Raw genomic sequence first — 20,898 nt, 5'->3', positions numbered from 1 at the left:
ATCTTACCGCAGGAATACTTGGCCACTCCGTTTCCTTCCACCTCTTGGCGCCGTCTGAGACTAGGAAGCCCCGCTCTGCCTCGCGCTGCGATTGGCTGAGCGAAGAGGCGCGTGCCTTCGCTCACTCCCGCGCTGGCTTCGTGCACTTTTTAGAGTCTCGTAAGCCAGTGCGGGAGCGGGTGAAGGCACGCGTCTCTTCGCTCAGCCAATCGCAGTGCGGGAGCAAGCGGAGGCGCGGATAGCTGTGAGCTGTGATATATGTAGTATGGTATATCTGAATGAAATATATCATATTTTATACCACCCCATCAAGATGTCGAAGCAGAAGAGACTGCCATATAAAGTTGCTTTCAAGCTGGAAGTAATAAAATTTGCTAAGGAGCATGGAAACAGAGCAGCGGAGAGACACTTTGGGCCACCTCCAACTGAGAAAATGATAAGAGGAGTGGAGGAAACAGGAGGATCAGCTCCAAAAGTTGGATAAAAGCAAGCACACCTTGCGTGGACCAACTGCAAAGTGGCCAGAGTTAGAGGTAGAAGTAAAGGAGTGGATCACACGTCACCGGCAAAATGGACTTTCTGTCTCAACAAAAATGATAATCTATGAGGCCAAACGCATTGCTGTGGAGAAAGGCATTCAGGATTTCACCGGATCACCATCGTGGTGCTATAGATTTATGAAGATATCTGGCCTTTCTATGTGCACCAAAACCAGAATTGCACAAAAAATGCCAAAGGAATACTATCACACAAGCGTGTGAATGGGTTAAAAGGTCATGGGACTCCGTAAAGAAAGACATTGTTGTAAAATCATTCAAGAAGTGTGGCATTAGTAATGCCTTGGATGGAACAGAAGACGACGTCTTATTTGACACCAGTGAGGAAGAAAGTGATGACAATGACTGCGTGGATCTGTCCTTCCTCATTTCTGATAGCAGCGAAGAAGAGGAATTCTTGGGGTTAGAATAAAAACATGACAGCCTTATTTTTGTTACTTTCACTGTTTGCTGACTGTTTATGAGAGTAAAGATAGCTCTTAGTATGTTACATGGTTGACATAAAATTTTTCTTAAACTGCTGTTAACTTTATACAGTTGATATAAAATATTTTACTACAGAATTTGGTTCATAATCTTTTTTTTTCTAGATTTGCCTCCTTTAAAATTGGGTGCGTCTTATATGCCGGTACGTCTTATACGGCGAAAAATACGGTAATATCTCGGCCGATTAAAGTCGTACGAAGATGAGAACGGTATTGATAGATTCGGAGAATTTTTTAGAATCCGAGGATACACGTCTCGACTTTCAACTCGCCGCCGTTCCGTAGATATTCGAGAAAAAAGAATTTGGCGCGTAGCCAAATCCCTCTAATAGGGAAAAACCAAGGAAACAGTGGAAAATGTAGAGGAAACGCAGAAAAAAATAGTTTTTAATTAATATCTCGGCTAATTAAAGTCCCACGAAGACACAAATGGCCAAAATGGCGTACCACGGGCCTGCAGAATCCAACGGTGTGCTTCTCTAAGTCCGGAAGCCAGCCATTTCGGAGGAGATAATGTTACTTCACCCCACATATATATATATATATATATATACCGGGTGATCAAAAAGTCGGTATAAATTTGAAAACTTAATAAATTACGGTATAATGTAGATAGAGAGGTAAAAAATGACACACATACTTAGAATGACATGGGGTTTTATTAGAAAAGCAATAATCTGATCAGAAAAGCAATAATTAGCAAAACAAATTAAGACAAAGCAAAGGTGATGTTCTTTACAGGAAATGCTCAATATGTTCACCATCATTCCTCAACAATAGCTGTAGTTGAGGAATAATGTTGTGAACAGCACTGTAAAGCATGTCCGGAGTTATGGTGAGGCATTGGCGTCGGATGTTGTCTTTTAGCATCCCTAGAGATGTTGATTGATCATGATATACTTGCAACTTCAGGTAACACCAAAGCCAATAATCGCACGGACTGAGGTCTGGGGACCTGGGAGGCCAAGCATGATGAAAGTGGCAGCTGAGCACATGATCATCAACTAACGACATGTGCAAGAGATCTTTCACGCATCTAGTAATATGAGGTGGAGTGCCATCCTGCATAAAAATCTTAACATTTTTTGAACTTTTTTTTTGGTTCTAATAAAACCCCATGTCATTCTAAGTATGTGTGTCAATTTTTACCTCTCTATCTACATTATTCCATGATTTATTAAGTTTTCAAATTTATACTGACTTTTTGATCACCTGGTATATCAGCGGCTAAAATATGTGTTGCCAATAGTTTATTTTTGCCACTCGGAAAAATGAGCACGGAAATGAACGTTTCCGCAGTTTTTAATTAATATCTCAACCGATTAAAGTCGGACGAAGATGAGAATGGTATCGATGGATTTGGAGAATTTTTTGGAATCCGAGTATACGCTTCTCAAATTTCAACTTGGTTCCGTTCCGTAGATATTCGATAAAAAAGAATTTGGCACGTAGCCAAATCCCTTAATAGGAAAACCCAAGAAAGAAAGTGGAAAATGTAGGGGAAAATTAGTTTTTAATTAATATCTTGGCTAATTAAAGTCCCAAGAAGACGCGAATGGTCCAAATGGCGTGCCACGGACCTGTGGAATCCAACGGTGTGCTAAGTACAGGAGCCAGCCGTTTTGGAGGACATGATGTTTCTTCAAACCACATATATATATGCGGCTTAAGTGTTTGTTTGTCGCCGATAGTTTATTGGTTGCTTGCGTAACTATATTAGCCAATGGGGTGAAGTTGCCACAGCACAGGGCTGCCGTTTCAATCGAGACGTAGACAATGTCCTGTAAAACTTGCCTTTGCTATGACATCAATAAGTCTCAGGGCCTAATGCTTAAGCATGTTGGCATTTTTTTACCTGAGCCTGCATTTGGACACGGTCAACTTTATGTTGCCTGTTCAAGAGTTCGTGAAAGAACGGACGTAAAATTAAAAATATTGGATGGTTCTCTGCAAGGTGAGCTTAAAAATGATGGAAAGATCTACACAAGAAATGTTGTGTACAAAGAGAGCTTTGACATGTGAATTAACATTTTATTATTTAAATCACCTTTATTGATTGAGCTAGCGGTGGGCTTTTAAGAAATAGACCGCCAGTGGTTTCCTTCATTATACTCTACTTTAAGCAATTAAGCAAGTAGAAGGGGGAAACCCCCTTGGGCAGTAAGCAGAGGTTTCGTCCTTGCCGCCTGCCCTGGGTAATTCAGTTTAAATTAGCAGACACCTTTGCAAAATATTTTAATTACAGTTTATAATATCTAAAACAACGGTCATTTCGTATGACCGCCGGGCTTTCAAGTGTATGTATACCAAAAAAGTATTAGTTAATATAATTTTTTAAAAATATTTATAATGATATATTTTATATAAATACCAAATCTTCTCATAATTACACACATCACTTCACAGTTCAGTTAGCAATTCATCTGTAATCATTGCCAAGCATAATGCCAACATAAAAGTTTACCATGTTTTTTTGTATTCAGTTACTAATATTTAAAAAAAAAAAAGTGTTTAGACATATCTGTGTAAGTCACTTTTTAAGCTGCCATATGATAATAGTCATGCAGAGATAAAAGCAAAAATTAATAAATAATGATTAACTAAGTTGGCTTCAGAGATATAAATTATTTAGTAGGTATAAAATCAACAGTGTTTAAATATAGAATGTTCTGGTTTGAGATGTATACCAAGCAAAGAGGCCATTACGTAGCCATATAAGTAAATAAATTTGAATTGAGATTTAACAATAAACCTTCGAACCCTAATCTGAACTCAAGGAAAAAAGTTACATCATGCAAAATTCATTCTAACCCACGCATTATCATTTCAAAGACTGACAAAAGTGGCCGGATATTCGTCATGGACAAAAACACACCAATGGTGTTGCTTCATTTTTAAAATGAAGGCCCATATAATTTGTTTTCTAAAAATCTTTCACCTCTAGACCTCTTAAAAATAAAAACTGCAGTTAAGTTTTCACAAATCCTTCTGACCTAACATAAAAAGTCTGCTTTTCCAAATTGTGCCATATTATATGCTTTACCTAAAATTCACAAAAGTGGTATTTTATTCTTCCCTATTATATTTGTACCCATTAGCTACGCATGTAGTTTCTAGATTTTTCAATTTGTTAGTTAATATCACATACTCCATAAAATCCAATAAATTTATAAAAAAAAAGTAAAATTCATTTATCCTAGAAATTTCTTCTTTTCTTTTCTTTTCTTTTTTTTTTTTTAAATGTAAAATCATAATTCCCCCGGTGCTCTAGTGGAAGGTGCACTTAAATGTCTAGAAATGAGAGTTAAAGAATTTCATTTCTCCTGAATTGAAATTGATAAGATAATTTCCCTTACTCAACTCTTTCTGAAACAAACACATTTTGTTTTTCAAAATAAGTATTGCAACCAAACTGAGGGATTAGCCATGGGAAGCCCTCTTACTCCTTCCTATCTTTGCTGATATCTATATTTATTATTATGAATCAAAATTATTTGAAATTTTAAACTTCCCTTTATGGTTCTGCTATGATGAAGATGCATTTACCCTTTTTGGTAAACATCATCATCATCATAGCAAGATAAAGGTAATAAAGATGATTTTAAAAAAAAGTTCTGTCAGTGATGAATTCTACCGATCCTGCTATTCAGTTTATTTTTGAACTTGAGATATCTACTCTTTTTTTGTTCCTTGACATCTTGATCATATGCAACATATCCAACTTCGGTACTACTATTTACCTTAAACCTTCATCTGTTTACCTTCCATCACACTTTATATTATGTCATTCAGCTACACAGTTAGCTTCAATTTAGTCCTTTGTTTTCTGTGCATTTTTAAGTTTATCCCTCCAAATCGCCTCTTGATCAGAACTAACTACTTTAAGGCAGCTGCTATTGGCAGAGGCTTTTCATGTGACATTTATTGACCAAAGTGGTTAAAAAATTCTTATCTCAACGCATCAGAAAGCACCCTCTCGTTTTAGGAGATTAGAAGAATTCTGTTGTCATGCCTTTCTTTCCATCGATTAGCTATAAAATTACATGTATTTTATGGAAATTTAATTTTCGAGTCTTTCTCTTTTGTCAATAAAATTCGCAGTTGCATATGTAGGAACTTCATTTTGGATATGAACTCCTGGTGTATATACAGGATTCCTTGTCAATGTGGTTTAATTTACATTAAGAGAGCCTTAAAATTTCACACTAAGGAACACAAGGTATATGCTAAGGAAGAATAAACACATAAATCCTCTGTTGCTTAGTGCTGTTTGTCAGAAAATCCACATTTTCCATTTTTCGACAGCTAAAATTATTTAAAAACATCTTCTGTTGGTGAATTAGAATTTTATTAGAGACATTTCACGTTCACAAAAATCCTTCAGTTCTAGTTAATGATCCCACTTCCAGTCCATCTTTGCCCTCAGCTTTTCAGGAAATTATTTCATAGCTGTTTTAATTTTTCATCAAGAAATGGTGCCAGCAGCTTGACTTCCTGTCATTCTTATCACACTATCTTATCTTATCCTTGGCTTCTCTTTTTTTATTTGTATTTCTGCAACTGGAGAAGAAGGTTCTATATTTAAACCTTTGAAACTAGTCCTGCAAATTTTTTAATATTACTCTAATTCTTATTGCTTTAACTCCTCCAATAATCATTATTCAGCATGGGATTTTTAATTCAGATGTTTAATTAAATGAAAGTATGGATGAGTAAATTATTAGCGTCTTGCTTATTGAATTTGAAGCCAAATATTGCTGGAGAAAAATGTTTATCTTCTTTTGCTCATAAATTTTAAAATTGGTATTAGATAAATTCTAAATTTGAGGGTAGTAAATGTGGTAATTTTTTTCCCTTCTATTTATTATTAGTAGCAGTTTTCTGGAAAAGGGGTGTCTTAACCATAAAATAAAGAATTAAAAACTAAAGTTAATGTGATTTTGCATGTTTTGCAGTATGAATTCTGAATGCATTATGACCTTTTTTTTTTTGATATTTTGTCTTCTATATCATTTTTCTCCTACATATTATATAAATATAATTTCATGTTATATCATTATGCTATTAGTAGGAGAAATTAATTCATGTAAAGTAAAATTGTTTTGATTAAAACACATTTAATTGACAAAATTTTCAAATTACTTTTTTGTAAATCCAAAACTTTAATGTAATGGATATTTCTTATTAGAAGGAATGTGTTTGAATTATTTTATTCAAGAATATCAGTTCATGAACATTCGTGAATCATACACATATGATCAAAGTTAATATCTCTTATTCATGATCGTTTATGAATGTCAATTTGTGAATGGGAAGAAAAGTCTGTAAGAGTTATTATAATTTTAGCACTATGAATGCAAGATATAACTCTGAGTCTTCGGTTTCATGATTGTTCAAAGTAGTTGAACTTCCTCATATCATATGTCGAATGCAGGGACGTAGCTAGAGTTTCCAGTGCCCAGAAAGAAGTTGTGCCCCTTTCTGTGTGCCAAGAATAGAAAACATTTCTTTAAAAATTTCTTAACATCAATTTGGCGCCCTTTGGATGCTGCACCCAGGGACAGATGTCCCTCCTTGCCCCACCCTTCTACACCACTGGTCAAATGTTGGATTACAGGTTTCATTTCCAACCAGTTAGGAAATAGTTTGATATATTTGTTATTTGACATGTTTTTATTAATATGTAATAATATTAAAAATTGAGGACATTTTTATTATTCTTTTGTCAAATTTAGTTAGCTTTTGCATAAAAATGTTGCTTAGTTTAAAAAGGAATTTTTGTAATTAAAACAATAAACAAACTAATTCTGACTTTTTTTGATATAATGTACTTCATAAATGTTCTTTACTTCTTAATTTTTAGATATTGTTTTATATAAAAGATTACAATAAATGTATGTATGTCATTTTGTTTTATTTCATGAGTGGTGTAATTATTTTCTTCTTTAGCTTTATATATCTTGGTGTGATAAGCCAACTTTAAATGAAGTAAGCATTTCTAAACTTTTCTTCTTTTTCAATAATATTTTAATCTAGAAATAAAAGTAGAGTTTAAAATGTATTATTGAAGAATATATGTATTCTAACTATAGCTCCAAATACTGATAATTAAAAATGTCTTTTATTAATTAAAGTAATAATTTTGTAGAATTTTATTTGTGAAAATACATAGAGGATAAAGAATAGAATCGTATGACAACATTCCAAGTAGATAAATTGTTGAAATAAAGGCTCATTATTGTAATGGATATTAGGACTAAGAAAGCAGTGCAATTGAACAGCTTGTTAAACAGATTTGTTGTGAAGAGAAAATTTTGATAACAGATAGTAAAACCACATTAATTTAATTTCATTTATCTGAAATCCGGAGGAAAACAAAAAGTCTCGGTATATTTTATGCACAAAAAGTGATCTGCAAAATAAATCTCTGTTCACTAGCTGTACCATCACTGCTGGATTTCATCAATTAAAATTCAAGTAACACGAAAAGATGTGCTTTGAAGTTGCCAAAAGCAAAATTATTGCCTATAAATGATGAAAAATTTTTGTGAAACATCTGAAGGGAATTTACCATTTTGTAAGTAACTTATTAGTGGCCAATCATTGCTGTTACTAGTGCTTAAGAAGATTTCAGAAAGTAAAATTGTACATTCATATTTCTAATGCGAAAAGGGGAAAATATTTCCTGTAGTAATGGGCATGTAGCAATGAAAGGACTTGTTTTAGCTTGTGCAGATGGTTACCTGATATGTCAGTGAAGGAAAGAAAAATACCAGAATCACAAGCTGTATGTAGTCTGCAGTTTGCCACCATTGCTGTATATCATTCCATATGTATTCTGTGGGATTGAGGTCAAAGATCATGTAACAAAGAGATCATGTAATGATCATTCATGTATGATCATTTAACGGTTCATTCAGAATGCAATAAATTATATTTTCAAAACATTGTGTAATTTATCTTTGCAATGTTGAATTATTATATTGGTAACAGCAGGTCTCATTGAATAATAGCATCTTAATTATTTGAAGCTTAAGATATATGTTTACTTTTTAAAATCAATGATTTGGGGGTTCTTGAATTATGGCCTCCCTATGATTGCAATATCCACAGTCTCATAAATATACCTTTGTGGTTTCATTCATGCTCTAGAACATGAGAAATCAGTAGCCCATAATCATCAGGGATGTCAAAGTAGACTTTTTGGTTAATAGTGATGCCTAGCATAACCAGTGAATGCCACAGAATTATGCCATGTCTGTGCTATGTGTTATCTCATGCCAATGCGAAATTTATTAATCGGAATAGTACACACCAATAAATACCATTCCAATGGCTATCAACTCACTGACACAAGACCATTAGATATATAACTAGATTTATTAGTACAAAGAGCTTATTTTCATTGCTGTGATATGTGAGAAAGATGATCATTGCATCACACCAGGTTTGAGAACAGATGTGAGACTTACTCATAATTATACTGCTACAGAATCCCATGGAATGAAGTTCCTTTTGAGTGGTATGTTTTCAGTATTGTTTTTCACTTCTGTGCTGAGATGCTGCGTTATATTTTATTGTGATGTATTTTGATGTCATTTCTTTTTATCCTGTATATCTGTTTTTATTGGCTGAGATATGTTGCACTTCTTTCAGCAATGCACTACATCAAAAACCTTAGGGTATGCTTAAACATTTTACATTACCCTAATACAACAGCCTACATTCACAGGTAGGTGCATTCCAAGCATAGGTGATAAAGGCAACTTTAAAGATTGTCAATTTTTTTAGGCTACTAGCTCATGAGCAACAAATAAGTAAAGATATATTTTGCTCTGAATTATTAGTACATTTAATTCATACCAGATGTCAATGCTACTGATCACTAAAGGCACATAAATCCTGGAGCTGGGCCTGGTTACATTCACACATTTCTCAAGAGTGATCCAGATTTCCAACTGAAAGGCACAACAGACCAATGCATTTTGTTTCAAAAGAGCTGACAGCCAAATTCCTCTCTAATAGTGTGCTTAAAAAACATGTTAAATTTCATATAATTTTATTTTATTGCCATATACACAGTCCTGAATATTTTTTCTGAAAGAATAATTTCTGATTATGAAGAGATAAAAAATGTAAGCTGTTTATTTATTGAATATTTTTCTGTAATGCTAGATTTATGAGTATTTTGTTAATTTTATATGCTGAATTTTTTTGTTTACTATTTAATGTTCCTCTACCACTATGCATATATGTTTTTACTTTTTTAAGGTAACTAAACCTCGATATGGTTCATCTCTTCCATGGCCTGTTAATCATATTCTTTGCTGGCAAACAAAGTATGAAGTTAAAAAGAAATTAAAAACAGCTGATTGGCAATCAAAGTCATTAGAAGAGGTAATTGTGCTTTTTATATAATATGAATAAAGCACTGCTATAGTTTTCTTGTATTTATAGAATTCTACTGCTGTATTTCTAGATATTACTTATTAATCTATGGCTGTTAGGCAGATAGCTGCATTCATCAATGCAAAGGACTCATTACTGCTGCTTTAATGCAGGGGTTTTCAAAAAAAAGTAACATAGTGCAGTAGTATAGCACAGAATTGTATGGCTGTGCAATGAAAATAAATAAATGAAGAATATATAAATACATAAAATAGGTACAGTCAAAAGTCGTTAATCCGGACCTCAAATCTACAAACTTTCTGCGCATGCGTCAACGCATAATGCGTTGCCGCATGCGCGTTTACACACGTGCATAATACTTTTATGCATGCGCATGTGCATTTAATGTATAACGGACAGTATAAGCTAAGCTAAAATTATCGATTTCGGTTAATGTTGCAGATTGCGTTGTTCCTTAATCTTTGAATTGGATCCGGCTTATTACTTTTTGCAGACTGTTAGAGCAATTTTATAAAAGAAAGCTTGAACTTTCAATTATGTCAAATAGAATTTCCGATATATATATTTACTAATATGTAAAAGATCTACAAAGCAAAAGTATGTTTCGATGCCCATCGAACAAAAAGTGGAATTGCTGCAAAAAATGGATAAAGGCATATCCTTTGTTTCTCTAACCATTCTGAAATCCGTTTATCAATTTCACGCTGCTCGGGGGGGGGGCGTCGCGGCCCGCAATGAACTGGAAGTTGATCTGTCAGCGCTATCCTTATCTTCAGGGCAGATGTTTTTATTTTATTCAGCTTATAATTCCTTACTAAATGTAGTATTTCATCTCGATGTATTCCGTCTTTGATATGATTTAAATCAAATTCCTCGTCATTATAAATATCACGAGTACACATCAAATAGTTTTCTGGTTGCAATTTTCCACTTTCGACTATGCATATTGTATGCTTTATGCATGCACGTGTTGAAAGAAATGTTTAATAAAGTAAGCAAATAAATATTAAGCTTTTGTTTTTTTTGTAAATTTTGATGCCCTTTAGATCATAATTGCTCTTTATTTCATAAATTACAGTTTTATTTTTTTAATTGTATAATTTCTGCATGCCATCTTACCAGATTTAAATTGATGATCTATAATCCGGAAAAACCCCTAATCCGGAATCACCGACGCCCCATCGAGTCCGGATTACAGACTTTGTACTGTAGTTTCAGTATCATCTGTGAGACAAAAAATCGTTAGGTCTTTCTTTTCATTTTTCATAAGAATATGTTCAGCTTCTTACTAAATATATAAATATTCTCTTCTTTTCCATGCAGGCTAATATTAAGATGCTTAAATAGTATATCAGCTATGTATGCAACTTTTAAACACTATATTTCATTGTTAATGAGGGTAGCAGACAGGTTTTCTGGGATAAATATGCTAATGGATTGTATTATATTATTTAGATAATGACATAGAACTCAAGGCTACCTATTATAGGCTTATGTGCCTATAATAGGGATACCTTCATCAAGAGCTCTGTAAAGGAAACTGCCTCATATCTGCATTACCTCTGTGAAATTCTAGTCTGAGATGTCTAGTTTTAATGCTTTGTTCATCTGAGTCCATTACACTTGAGTTTACTTACAGTTTCTGCTTCCTAGCACTTGATTTTGGGAAGTATAATTTTAATACAGTTAATCACTGCAACAGTTGATTAAATTACACTCTCTTTAGGGTTTAAAAAAAATAATTAGTGAATTTAGTGTTAGGGATATCCTACATTAATCTTCAAATTAAGCAATTCATTTGCTGGTTATTATTGGTAAATCATTTTTTTGCTAGGTAACCATCATATAATTGTAGATGTTTAATCCTGTTGATACCAGAAGAAATTTATACATATTAAGATTTGTTCAACAAGAAATGCTCCATCTAAAAACCTCATCTGGCTTAATACTTGGCATTTTTGTCTTACGTGTATGATTCAAAGAAATGAGAAATAGAAACGTTTGACAAAATACTTTTATTATCTCAGTGCTCATAATCTCCTAATATGGTTTTAACTATTTCTTTGCAAGCAGGTAAAATCTAAGTTTCTATTGCTGCATGTGACTGCATCCTCGTAGCAATTATTTTTGCTATTTTATATCTAACTGCTTGCACTTTCCCTACAATTGTTATTTTATTTATTACCTTGGCTTGTTTTATTTGATAGCAAACAACTGAAATATACTTTATCTTTGTTTGGTAAATTATTATTATTTTTTTAATTTTAAGTGTGTCTCCAATTCCATTCATTGCTTAGTTTTTCACTGGATATACCACATTCAGTCAGTTTATGATTTCTAGGTTCATGGACATAAATCTAAAATTCGAATTAGAATTATGGATACTTTCACACATAATTAGAAGCTGATCTTCTATGGGAAAGTTCTTTGGTATTAATGTTTTACCTGGGTAAATCACATTCTTTATTTTCACTATGATGCTCTTTACTGCTACTTAATCATTGCTGTTTAACTAAAAGCTACTTCATTTTCCACAAAAGTTTTTTATAAAAACCAAATATTGTGACCTTGCAAAATATTTGATGTTTCTACAAACAACTCTTTCAACAGTCAACTACAAAGCATTTGGCTGGTTTATTTATGATTTCCTAGAGTTTGGGACTAATTGATATCTGGTTTTCATATTCTTTGCCTGATCTGTTAATCCTGCAACCGAATGTTCAAAGTCCTAATGTAGACAAATAATGTAAATTAATGTTATTTCCTTTACCCTCTGAATATTTCACAGTATTTTCGTAATGAAAGAGGGTGGTACAAGACAGAAATATTTGAGAAACCCTAATATGATATCAGAAGGCTAGAAATGACGTTTTTTATGAACTACATGTTTGCAGTAGTGATTCTGCAAAACTGAGAAACTTAAACAGTTAAACTTCAATGTTGTGTTCACAGTGCTGTAACTGGAAACTTGAGGGCCCTGGAGTTACAGATGATAATGTCCACGCCCCTGTTTATTACTTTTATCAAGCTTAATAACTTTTTCCCATAGGTGTGGCTGCTCATTTTTGTAATAATTAAAGTAGCTTTATACACTTTAATCGAATGAAATTTCTTTCAAAAAATGTCTCGTTAATCTGTACTACAATAAATTATATATTTTTTATTTCTCTTTAATTCTGTTCAGATTTAAAGAATATGATATCCACAGCTATTAAACATTATACAGAATGTAATATGAAACAAAACAAAAACATAAACAAAAAAAGTATAATGAAGGTAAATGTTTACTAGCAAATTATTTTGCGTATACTTTATTTTTAAACTTGGAATGAAAAATCTCTCTTTTCTAACCATTAAGAAAATAAACTCATTAATTATTTTATCAAGATTATTTCTTTGTGCTCAGTTATTCTCAATTAAGAATAAAGCTAAACTGTCAAGCCTAGCTGTTCCTTTCCCATATTGTTTCGCAAATAGTTTATTATTATTTTCAATTTTGAGAACAATTGTTCAGCCTTAGCTAGAGTCACAGAAACGTGTAAGTACATGATGTATGCTTTGCACACAGCAGGAAAATTCAAATAAAAGTAAATTGTGATTTATTATGCACAATTCTGGTGATCCATTTGATGCTATTAATTTATATAATTTTCTAATTATGTGTGAAAGTATCCATAATTCTAATCCATTTAATGCTATTAATTTAATATAAGCTTCTTTGAATGACGCCCTAACTAAAGATAACTAGGAGGATGGAAATGCTGATAGTATAGCCTTTGGAAACTTTCACACAGAAACAGCTGCATTGTGATGAATCCTTTTTTCATTTGCTTTCGTACAAAATTTGGATTATTATTCACTGGGTAAACATCAGGAACAGTCTTCATGCTTCTTTGGAAACAATGATGAAGCTGTATGCATAAAATACCTATGAATGGGTAAAACACTATCTTAAAACATAATTCTGGATCTTTTAATTGCTCATATTTGCATAATTCATCATAATGTTTTTTCAAATTTAGTAACCACACTTCAAGAAAATTAACTATTCTTCAAGGCTGAGAGATCCCTGATGTGACAGACATCAGATCTCCAGATTTCAGTAATTTTCAGCAAAGGCTTTGAAACAATATTTAGAAATTCTTAAAATTTTACACTGGTCAAGTAAGAGTAGGACAAAGTCAAATGTTTCCAGTTTTTCAATAGTTGTATCACATCATTTCTTTCCATCCTTTATTTGCTAGTCAGAATTATGCAGTTGAGGCATTTCATCGCATAACCAAACCTATGCCTTTAAGGTGGTAACGGCATCATGTATACCAGTTGAGTAGGAAGTAGGGTTGACAAAATTTGGTTAGTCATTGATGCATTCACTGGTATCATTCTTTATTTAATTAGAAATAAACTTTATTTCTAACTAGATTAAACAGTGTAACAGTTATAATGAATATAAAATTAAAAACTTTGTAAACTGGTATATATATATATATATATATATATATATATATATATATATATGATGTACCAGCTTTAGTCGTAGCTTAAATTATCAGACAATAAGTTTAAAAAAAAAACAGGATCCATTTATTATTATTCAGGAGAAATAGCAGTTACAAAATCAGATAATAAAAAGAATTACTAATAACTTTTTGTATGAAGTTTACTGCATCGTGACATTTAAGAAAAATGCCCCCGATATTCCTTTGCGAGTCCTTTTATAGCCTCTGGAAAGGTGGAGCTTCCAAGAAATGACGTTAGCCAATCCAGTTCGCTTTAAATATTTCCAGAACATTCTATAACTGTACGTGTAGAAAAGGCGGGAAAAACAACTTGACTACGGGGCTGTGGATTTAATTCCACGTACTTTCAAATAAGAGACCGTCGCCATTAAAAATGAAAAGAACATACAGTTAGAACTTTAAATGTATTTTTTACTATGGAATTTTATTATTACATATATGTATTTTTACATTTTTAATCAGAGCTCAAAATCATTGAATTTTAGTATGGATCCTGTGGATTAGAATTCTCTTGGTATCCAATATATTAATTGAAGTATAAATAGTTAAAAGGAAATTAAGAATTAAATATAAAAATATGCAAATTATTAGCTTGAACTGGAGTGTTTTAATACATAATTTATATAGGAAAACTTTTACTTTTCAACAATTTATCAATAAATAAATAGTTTCTCAGCATGAAAATAAAAATATTGTTAGCAAAGTACAGTAAGACCCTGCCTGATGTGGGGTATTATCCAACTATTACGAATCTTCCGTAGTTTCTATATCACGTGTTCTATACTAGTGTCATCATATATCACGTGTTGAGAGCGTTGCTGGTTTTGAAGAATAACCAATTGTAGATCAGTAACTCCAACCGTTAATGACTTGTCAATAGTTCCCCCACAACATTTATATTCTTTGTCTGTCTCCCAGGTTCTTTGCTGCTGCGTGTTTAGCCTGCCTTCGGCTCCATTGTTTGGATTACAGCAAGAGCTTAGAGTGCATCTTGTGAACTGTGATTCAGGTGGAAGTTTTTTTGTTAATAAATCTACCTTGAACGAAAAAGCCAAAATTATCAAAGCCGAAATTTAAAGATTCTATTCTTCAGAATTTCTATGCATTAAAGCATCCGAAATTTCTGTGAATCACGCACACTGCAATGTATGCAACAAAGACTTCTCAGTTGCACATGGTGGAAAAGATGATTAAATGGCATGTTTTTTTCTCAAAAGCATATAGAACATGGCACTGTAAAATCTAAAGAAATAATGAATTTCTTAATAAAAGATGACGAAACAGGTCCTATAGAAGCCGAATGCTATTTTGTTCGATTTTAGTTGAACAAAATCTACCGCTTTCTGTTTCGGATCATTCCAAAGAGCTTTTCAAAGCAATGTTTCTGTATTCAAATCAAGTATAATCATCCAAGGTTATCCCTGCCACCTCTTGCATATAGCTGCAGAAAAGTCTATTGAAAAATTAATTGGTTCAGAAATCGAAATAGATATATATTTTTATTTGGAGAAAAGTTCGAAACAGAAGCATAGCTTTAAAGTTGCTCAAGGAATTTTGGAACAGAATGCAAAATCTCATAAAATTTTGAAATATTGCAGTACGAGATGGTTGTCTGTTTTAGAATCTATAACAAGGATTTGTTAACAGTGGGATGCTGTGATAAATTTTTTTGGAGATCAACCAGATAACAGTGAAAATGAAGGAAAGAGATTGCAAAACATTAAAAAAATGTTACAATCACCTACCACCAAATTGTGCTAGTTATTTTTGAAAAATACTTTGTTTATAACAGTAAATATTAATTTACAACAACAAGCTCCTTATATACATAAATTGAGAATAGAAGTTGGTGAACTTTTAATGAATTTATTTGTTAGATTCATGAAACCATCAGTAATTCCTAAAGAAAATGAAGATTTTATTCTTAACATCTCTTCCATTTCAGAAGTATAGTTAAAAAAAAAGAAAATGAAAATTTAGTGATTGGTGCGGAAACAAGACTATATTTAAAAAAGGCCAAGTTGATTGAAAGTGAAGTGAAATCATTTTTCAATTCTGTGCAAACTTTTTTTGTAACTGCATGTTCATATATAATAGATAAATTTCCACTAAGTGATCCATTTCTAAAACATGCTGAAGTTGCTGACATCAACTTGAGGACTGAAGTTTCATTTTCATCTGTTCTTTACTTGATGAATACTTTTCCATCCACTATTGATGAAAAATATCGTAATCAAGTGGAAATTGAATTTTCCATGTGTCAAGTAGATGATTTGAAAGAAATTGTAGATTTGCGTATTGATGGGGAGAAAAAAAAAAAAAAACAGACGGAATTTCGACCAAATTTAGGTCCTAAAACTCTTGAAGCAGTTTTGATTACAATTAATAATTAATTAAAAATTAATGAATGGTTAATTACAACATGCCTTATGCATGCATTTTCAATGTCGTAAAAATGTTGTTCGCGCGTTGACTACCAACAAGTTTTGCAGCAGGTTGGAGTCTATGGGTATATGTTCCATCAAAATAGAGCGTAATATGAAACAGCATTAAACGATGTTATCTCATCATGTAAAGAATGGGGTTAGGGGAAGATGGGTAGAAAATTGGTCAGGTGGTGAGATGGTTGTCCGTCCATTTTAGAATCTATAACAAGGATTTGTTAACAGTGGGATGCTGTGATAAATTTTTTTGGAGATCAACCAGATAACAGTGAAAATGAAGGAAAGAGATTGCAAAACCTTAAAAAAATGTTACAACATGTTTTTTTTCAAACATCTGTCTAAATGTTCGCCGCAGGTAATAAGCCTTAAAATTTGATATAATGCCTTGATCCATTGGTTAAATTTATTAATTATATTTTTTATAACAATAAAACAAAAATTTATTTCTTACAAATATAGAAACATAATAAACGAATATACATATAAAAATAAATAAAATTCTAAGTCAGTATGTTTGCATTTCAGATCAATCAGTCTCTTCTGTATTTTCAATTTTCTGCCTTTTTATCAAGAAGGTATCTAATGTAATTTGTGTTTTCCATTTTGCTCTCTGTAAGAAGTTGTTGGTAAGTGGATAAGGCATCCATAACAGCCCGTCGTGCCTTTGAACTCCTGTCAAAATTTAAGTCATTTTCAATAAATTGGTCCATAATTTCTGTTATAATGGTCAAACTGGTTTTTAGAAACACCGTTGAAAGTTCTTTTTGCTCTTCTTCAGTATCACTACTTTCAATATTTTTGTGTTCCACTTCTTGGTCCGCTAATTCCTTGAGCTCATCATTAGAAAGACTTGCTGCTGTTTCTTGCACTATTTCTTCGACATCTTGGACATTTACCTCATCTAAACTGGTTTGTTTTGCTAATTCCAGTATTTCTTCCACTGTTTCATTAATATTGACAGAGTGTCCAATGTCACGCCCTTGCTTAGATCTGGCCAAATGTTCTCCCACACCCCTTTCAAACATTTCTCTGTTACCTCATTCCAAGAAAGGTTTATGTCTTCTATAGCATTCATGATATGGTAGTTTTCCCAAAACTCTCTTATTGATTGCTTCTCTTCTCCGTCTGTTTTTTCAAACATCTGTCTAAATGTTCGCCGCAGGTAATAAGCTTTAAAATTTGATATAACGTCTTGATCCATTGGTTGGCTTAAGACAGTTGTGTTAGGAGGCAAGAAAACCACTTAAACTGGAATGCATGTTATTAAGTCAGATAAATTCATTGGATGGCTTGGAGCATTATCAATTAAAAATAGTGCTCTTGATTCAAGTTTTTTTTTTTTTTTTTTTTTTAATTTTTTTTCATTTAGCAAAAGCATTTAAGAGATGGGCAAAATTATTCAGTGAACCAGTTCTGGAAAATTTTCCATGATTTTTTTATTAGACTCCAAATTACAGGTAAAGTTTATTTGGATATTCCTTTCACCGCTCTTGGGTTTTTGGAATGGTAAACAAGTAGTGGTTTTAATTTGAAATCTTCGCTTGCATTACCACTCAGTAGAAGTGTTAAACAATCTTTTGCAGCTTTAAATCATGGGGCAAGTTTTTCTTCACGGGATAGAAATGTTTGTTTTGGCATTCTTTTCCAAAATAGGCCTGTTTCATCAACATTAAAATCCAATTCTGGAGGATAGTTTCCTTGTTCAGTTATTGTTTTTAATGTCGCTGGAAATTCAGCCGCCGCTTTCGTATCACCACTTGCTGCTTCTTCTGTAATCTGTATGTTATGAAGATTATTTCGATGTTTAAATCTATTAAACCATCCTCGACTTGCAACGAAAGTTTCACTTGTGTCACTTGCCTCAAACTGAATGTAATTAAAAATTCTTCTTGCTTTTTCATCATAATAGTTTAGCTTAATGGCATATTGCATTCAATTTTGTCGTCAATCCTATAGAAAGTCGTTTTTCCATTTCCTCTATTGTATTATTTCTAGAACGGGTAATTCTAGTTGCAGAGCTTGTCGTAGTTGCAGTTGCCGATGAGAAGAATAGTCCTTATTGTTGAAGTTGCCAAATTCAATGCAGAACCAATTTGAGACTGATGTTCACCAGTATCTAATCTTCTAATCACTTGCATTTTAGTTTCTAGTGAAATGGTTTTGCTTGTTGCTTTATTCTCATGTTTTTTATTATCACCCATGATAAAAACTAAAAATCATAACATTTGTCACTATATTGATCGTTATATAAATTTATACTTACAATAACATCAACAAATGTTTGAAACAATAAAAATACGTTCGTGTAACACCGCGGGAAAGAAGAAACACAGATAAACTGCTTCAGATATCAGGAAGCCTAATGCTGTGTGCAATTTCGGGGAATCCCATAATTCAAGTAAAAGAGTGTTAAACTGAAACAGCGCTAAATGAAACAACGTTAAGTGGGGTCTTACTGTATAGTTTTTCAATTTTTTAAAATATAATCTCCAATATGAAATAATCAATATCTCTCTCTTTCCTCTCTTGGGAGTCTCCAATTCCTCTTCCTCTTTTTGCGGGCATTGACCCAATGGTAGTTATGGACCTGTGCATTTATACACTTATCACACAGTTTAATTTTTCATAATTCTAAGATTCTGCTGATTTTTTCATGAAAAATGAAATTTGCCACTTTTTCAGCAGGAAATTTAAACAATATAACTGTTGCAATAAATATAAAATTAAATTAAAACTTTGTATATTTCTATTGTTGCATGCGAACAGGTTCGTAATAGATTGAATGCACACAGATCTGATGATAGGTTGACAAAATTTATTTTATCAAAGAAAACACTTCACAAATCTCGAACTGTCTGAAAAAAAAAAAAAAAAAAGTCATACTAATCTCTCCAGAATCGCAGATTACAGTTAGTAGTTACACTTCAAACTATTAAGGATAGTCTACCATCAGGGAGTGTCAGAATGTCCCAGAAGCACAAATGAGCGTGAGGATTGTGCAGTCATAAGAGTCCACTTCTTCACCAACAACATCGTTAGCACTGATTCGACACCATTTACCACCTTTCAGAAGTGGCAAGCTGGAGTGTGACCAACTGGAAGCGTGATCTTCAGCGATGAATCCTGATTCAGTCTCAGTGCTGATGGCCAATGCACTCACATGTAGAGGTGGCCAGGCCAGCAGTCCGATCTGGCATTAGTGGTCACGCGATTACACAAGGTGTGACAGTGTGTGCGTGGGGGGGGGTTGATTTGTTGAGAGACATGATCACCTCTAGTCATCCTTCAAGTGTGTATGACAGCTCGTAGTTACGTGGACGACATTTTAACGCCGGTTGTACTGCCTATGATATCAAGTCGCCCAGGTGCTATTTATCAGCAAGACAACACTCATCCACATACTGTGACTCTTCCAGCAGGTCTTCAAGTATATGGCATACTCCTGTGGCCTGATACCAGACCTCTCGCCAACAGAGTACGTTTGTGACATGCTTGGAAGGCAACTGCAGCCGTCCCGAAATATTGATGAATTAACTGCCCAGTTGCAAAGACTATGGCATGATCTTCCGCAGGGGTTCATAGTTGTCCTACTTGATTCGATGCCGTGGCGTATTTCAGCTTGAATAGCTGCCAAAAGTGACTATACTACTTACTGATTTGTAACATTTTTCATGCCATAACTTGTTAATAAAATGATTTTTTGTTCTGAATTGATAATCATTTGTTTATCTCGTCATACACTACATACATGCTAAGTTTCATAATAGTAGTTCATTTTCTTCTGGGTGCACATGTTTTTTTTTTTTTTTTTTTACAGAGTGTATATTAATGGCATGGACCATTTGGGCAACTTTATTGCAATGTATATAGTGTGCAAATAAAAAGTAAGAAAGGGGGTGGCTTATATTTACCAATTTTATTGATGTAGCTAAATCAAATGCATGGAAACTTTATAAGATTGCTGTAGATCCCGATATTTCCATGTTAGATTTTTAAAGACGTGCTCTGCTGGCATTGCTGAACAGAAGAGAAGAATATTTTGAAAATTCGCAGCCTTCATCTTCATATACTGATTTAGCCTTAAGAAAATGAAAAAAGATCCAATTAATCACATTACCCAGAAAAATTCAACAAACAAAAGTAAAAGATGTAAAAACTGTGGTAATTAAATTGTAACCATATGTAATAAATGCTATGTGCAAATGTTTCAAAGATTTCCAAGTGTCCTCCAAAAAGAACGGTTTTGACTGATGTTTCATTTTTTTGCAACATTTTGTATCTTCAATAAAAATAAATACTTTTTTGCCCAGTGACATTCTTTCACTTAATTAGACTAATATGTCATAAAAATGATTTTTTTGTTCATTTCCTTGAAGTGAAAGGTAGTGCGGTTGTTAATGAGTTAATGAACAGAAGAAAAGTTGCAGCAGTTAGTTAAGTAGTGCAAGGAGTCTTCTTGACTTTTATGTTGAGAGCTGTATTC

General features: G+C 33.0%; 2 protein-coding genes across 12 annotated transcripts in view; one reads left to right on the top strand and one right to left on the bottom strand.

Moving 5' to 3' along the window:
* The window catches only part of LOC118185243 (metaxin-2-like), an 81,423-nt gene that overhangs the window by 35,971 nt on the left and 24,554 nt on the right, over window positions 1-20,898 (top strand). For all 10 annotated transcript variants that reach the window (XR_015041253.1, XM_035355085.2, XM_035355080.2 and 7 more), the window contains 2 exons: window positions 6,992-7,030; window positions 9,314-9,439. Coding sequence is in view for 9 of the 10 variants with exons in the window: in XM_035355085.2 (XP_035210976.1) it covers window positions 6,992-7,030; window positions 9,314-9,439 (165 nt within the window). In the remaining variant the exon portion in view is untranslated. The remainder of the gene's footprint in view (window positions 1-6,991; window positions 7,031-9,313; window positions 9,440-20,898) is intronic.
* Window positions 16,424-20,898, bottom strand: part of LOC146997247 (uncharacterized) — a 67,360-nt gene continuing 62,885 nt past the window's right edge. For both annotated transcript variants that reach the window (XM_085817129.1, XM_085817130.1), the window contains one exon: window positions 16,424-20,494. In XM_085817129.1, the coding sequence (XP_085673255.1) occupies window positions 16,964-17,440 (477 nt within the window). In that variant the 5' untranslated portion in view covers window positions 17,441-20,494 and the 3' untranslated portion in view covers window positions 16,424-16,963. The remainder of the gene's footprint in view (window positions 20,495-20,898) is intronic.

Source organism: Stegodyphus dumicola, chromosome 5 (assembly GCF_044657685.1).
Source record: "Stegodyphus dumicola isolate Sdum_Otavi_A_Nest chromosome 5, ASM4465768v1".
Classification (NCBI taxonomy): Eukaryota; Metazoa; Arthropoda; class Arachnida; order Araneae; family Eresidae; genus Stegodyphus; species Stegodyphus dumicola.
The sequence above is the reverse complement of the archived record's forward strand: the minus strand, read 5'-3'. Positions and strand labels throughout refer to the sequence as shown.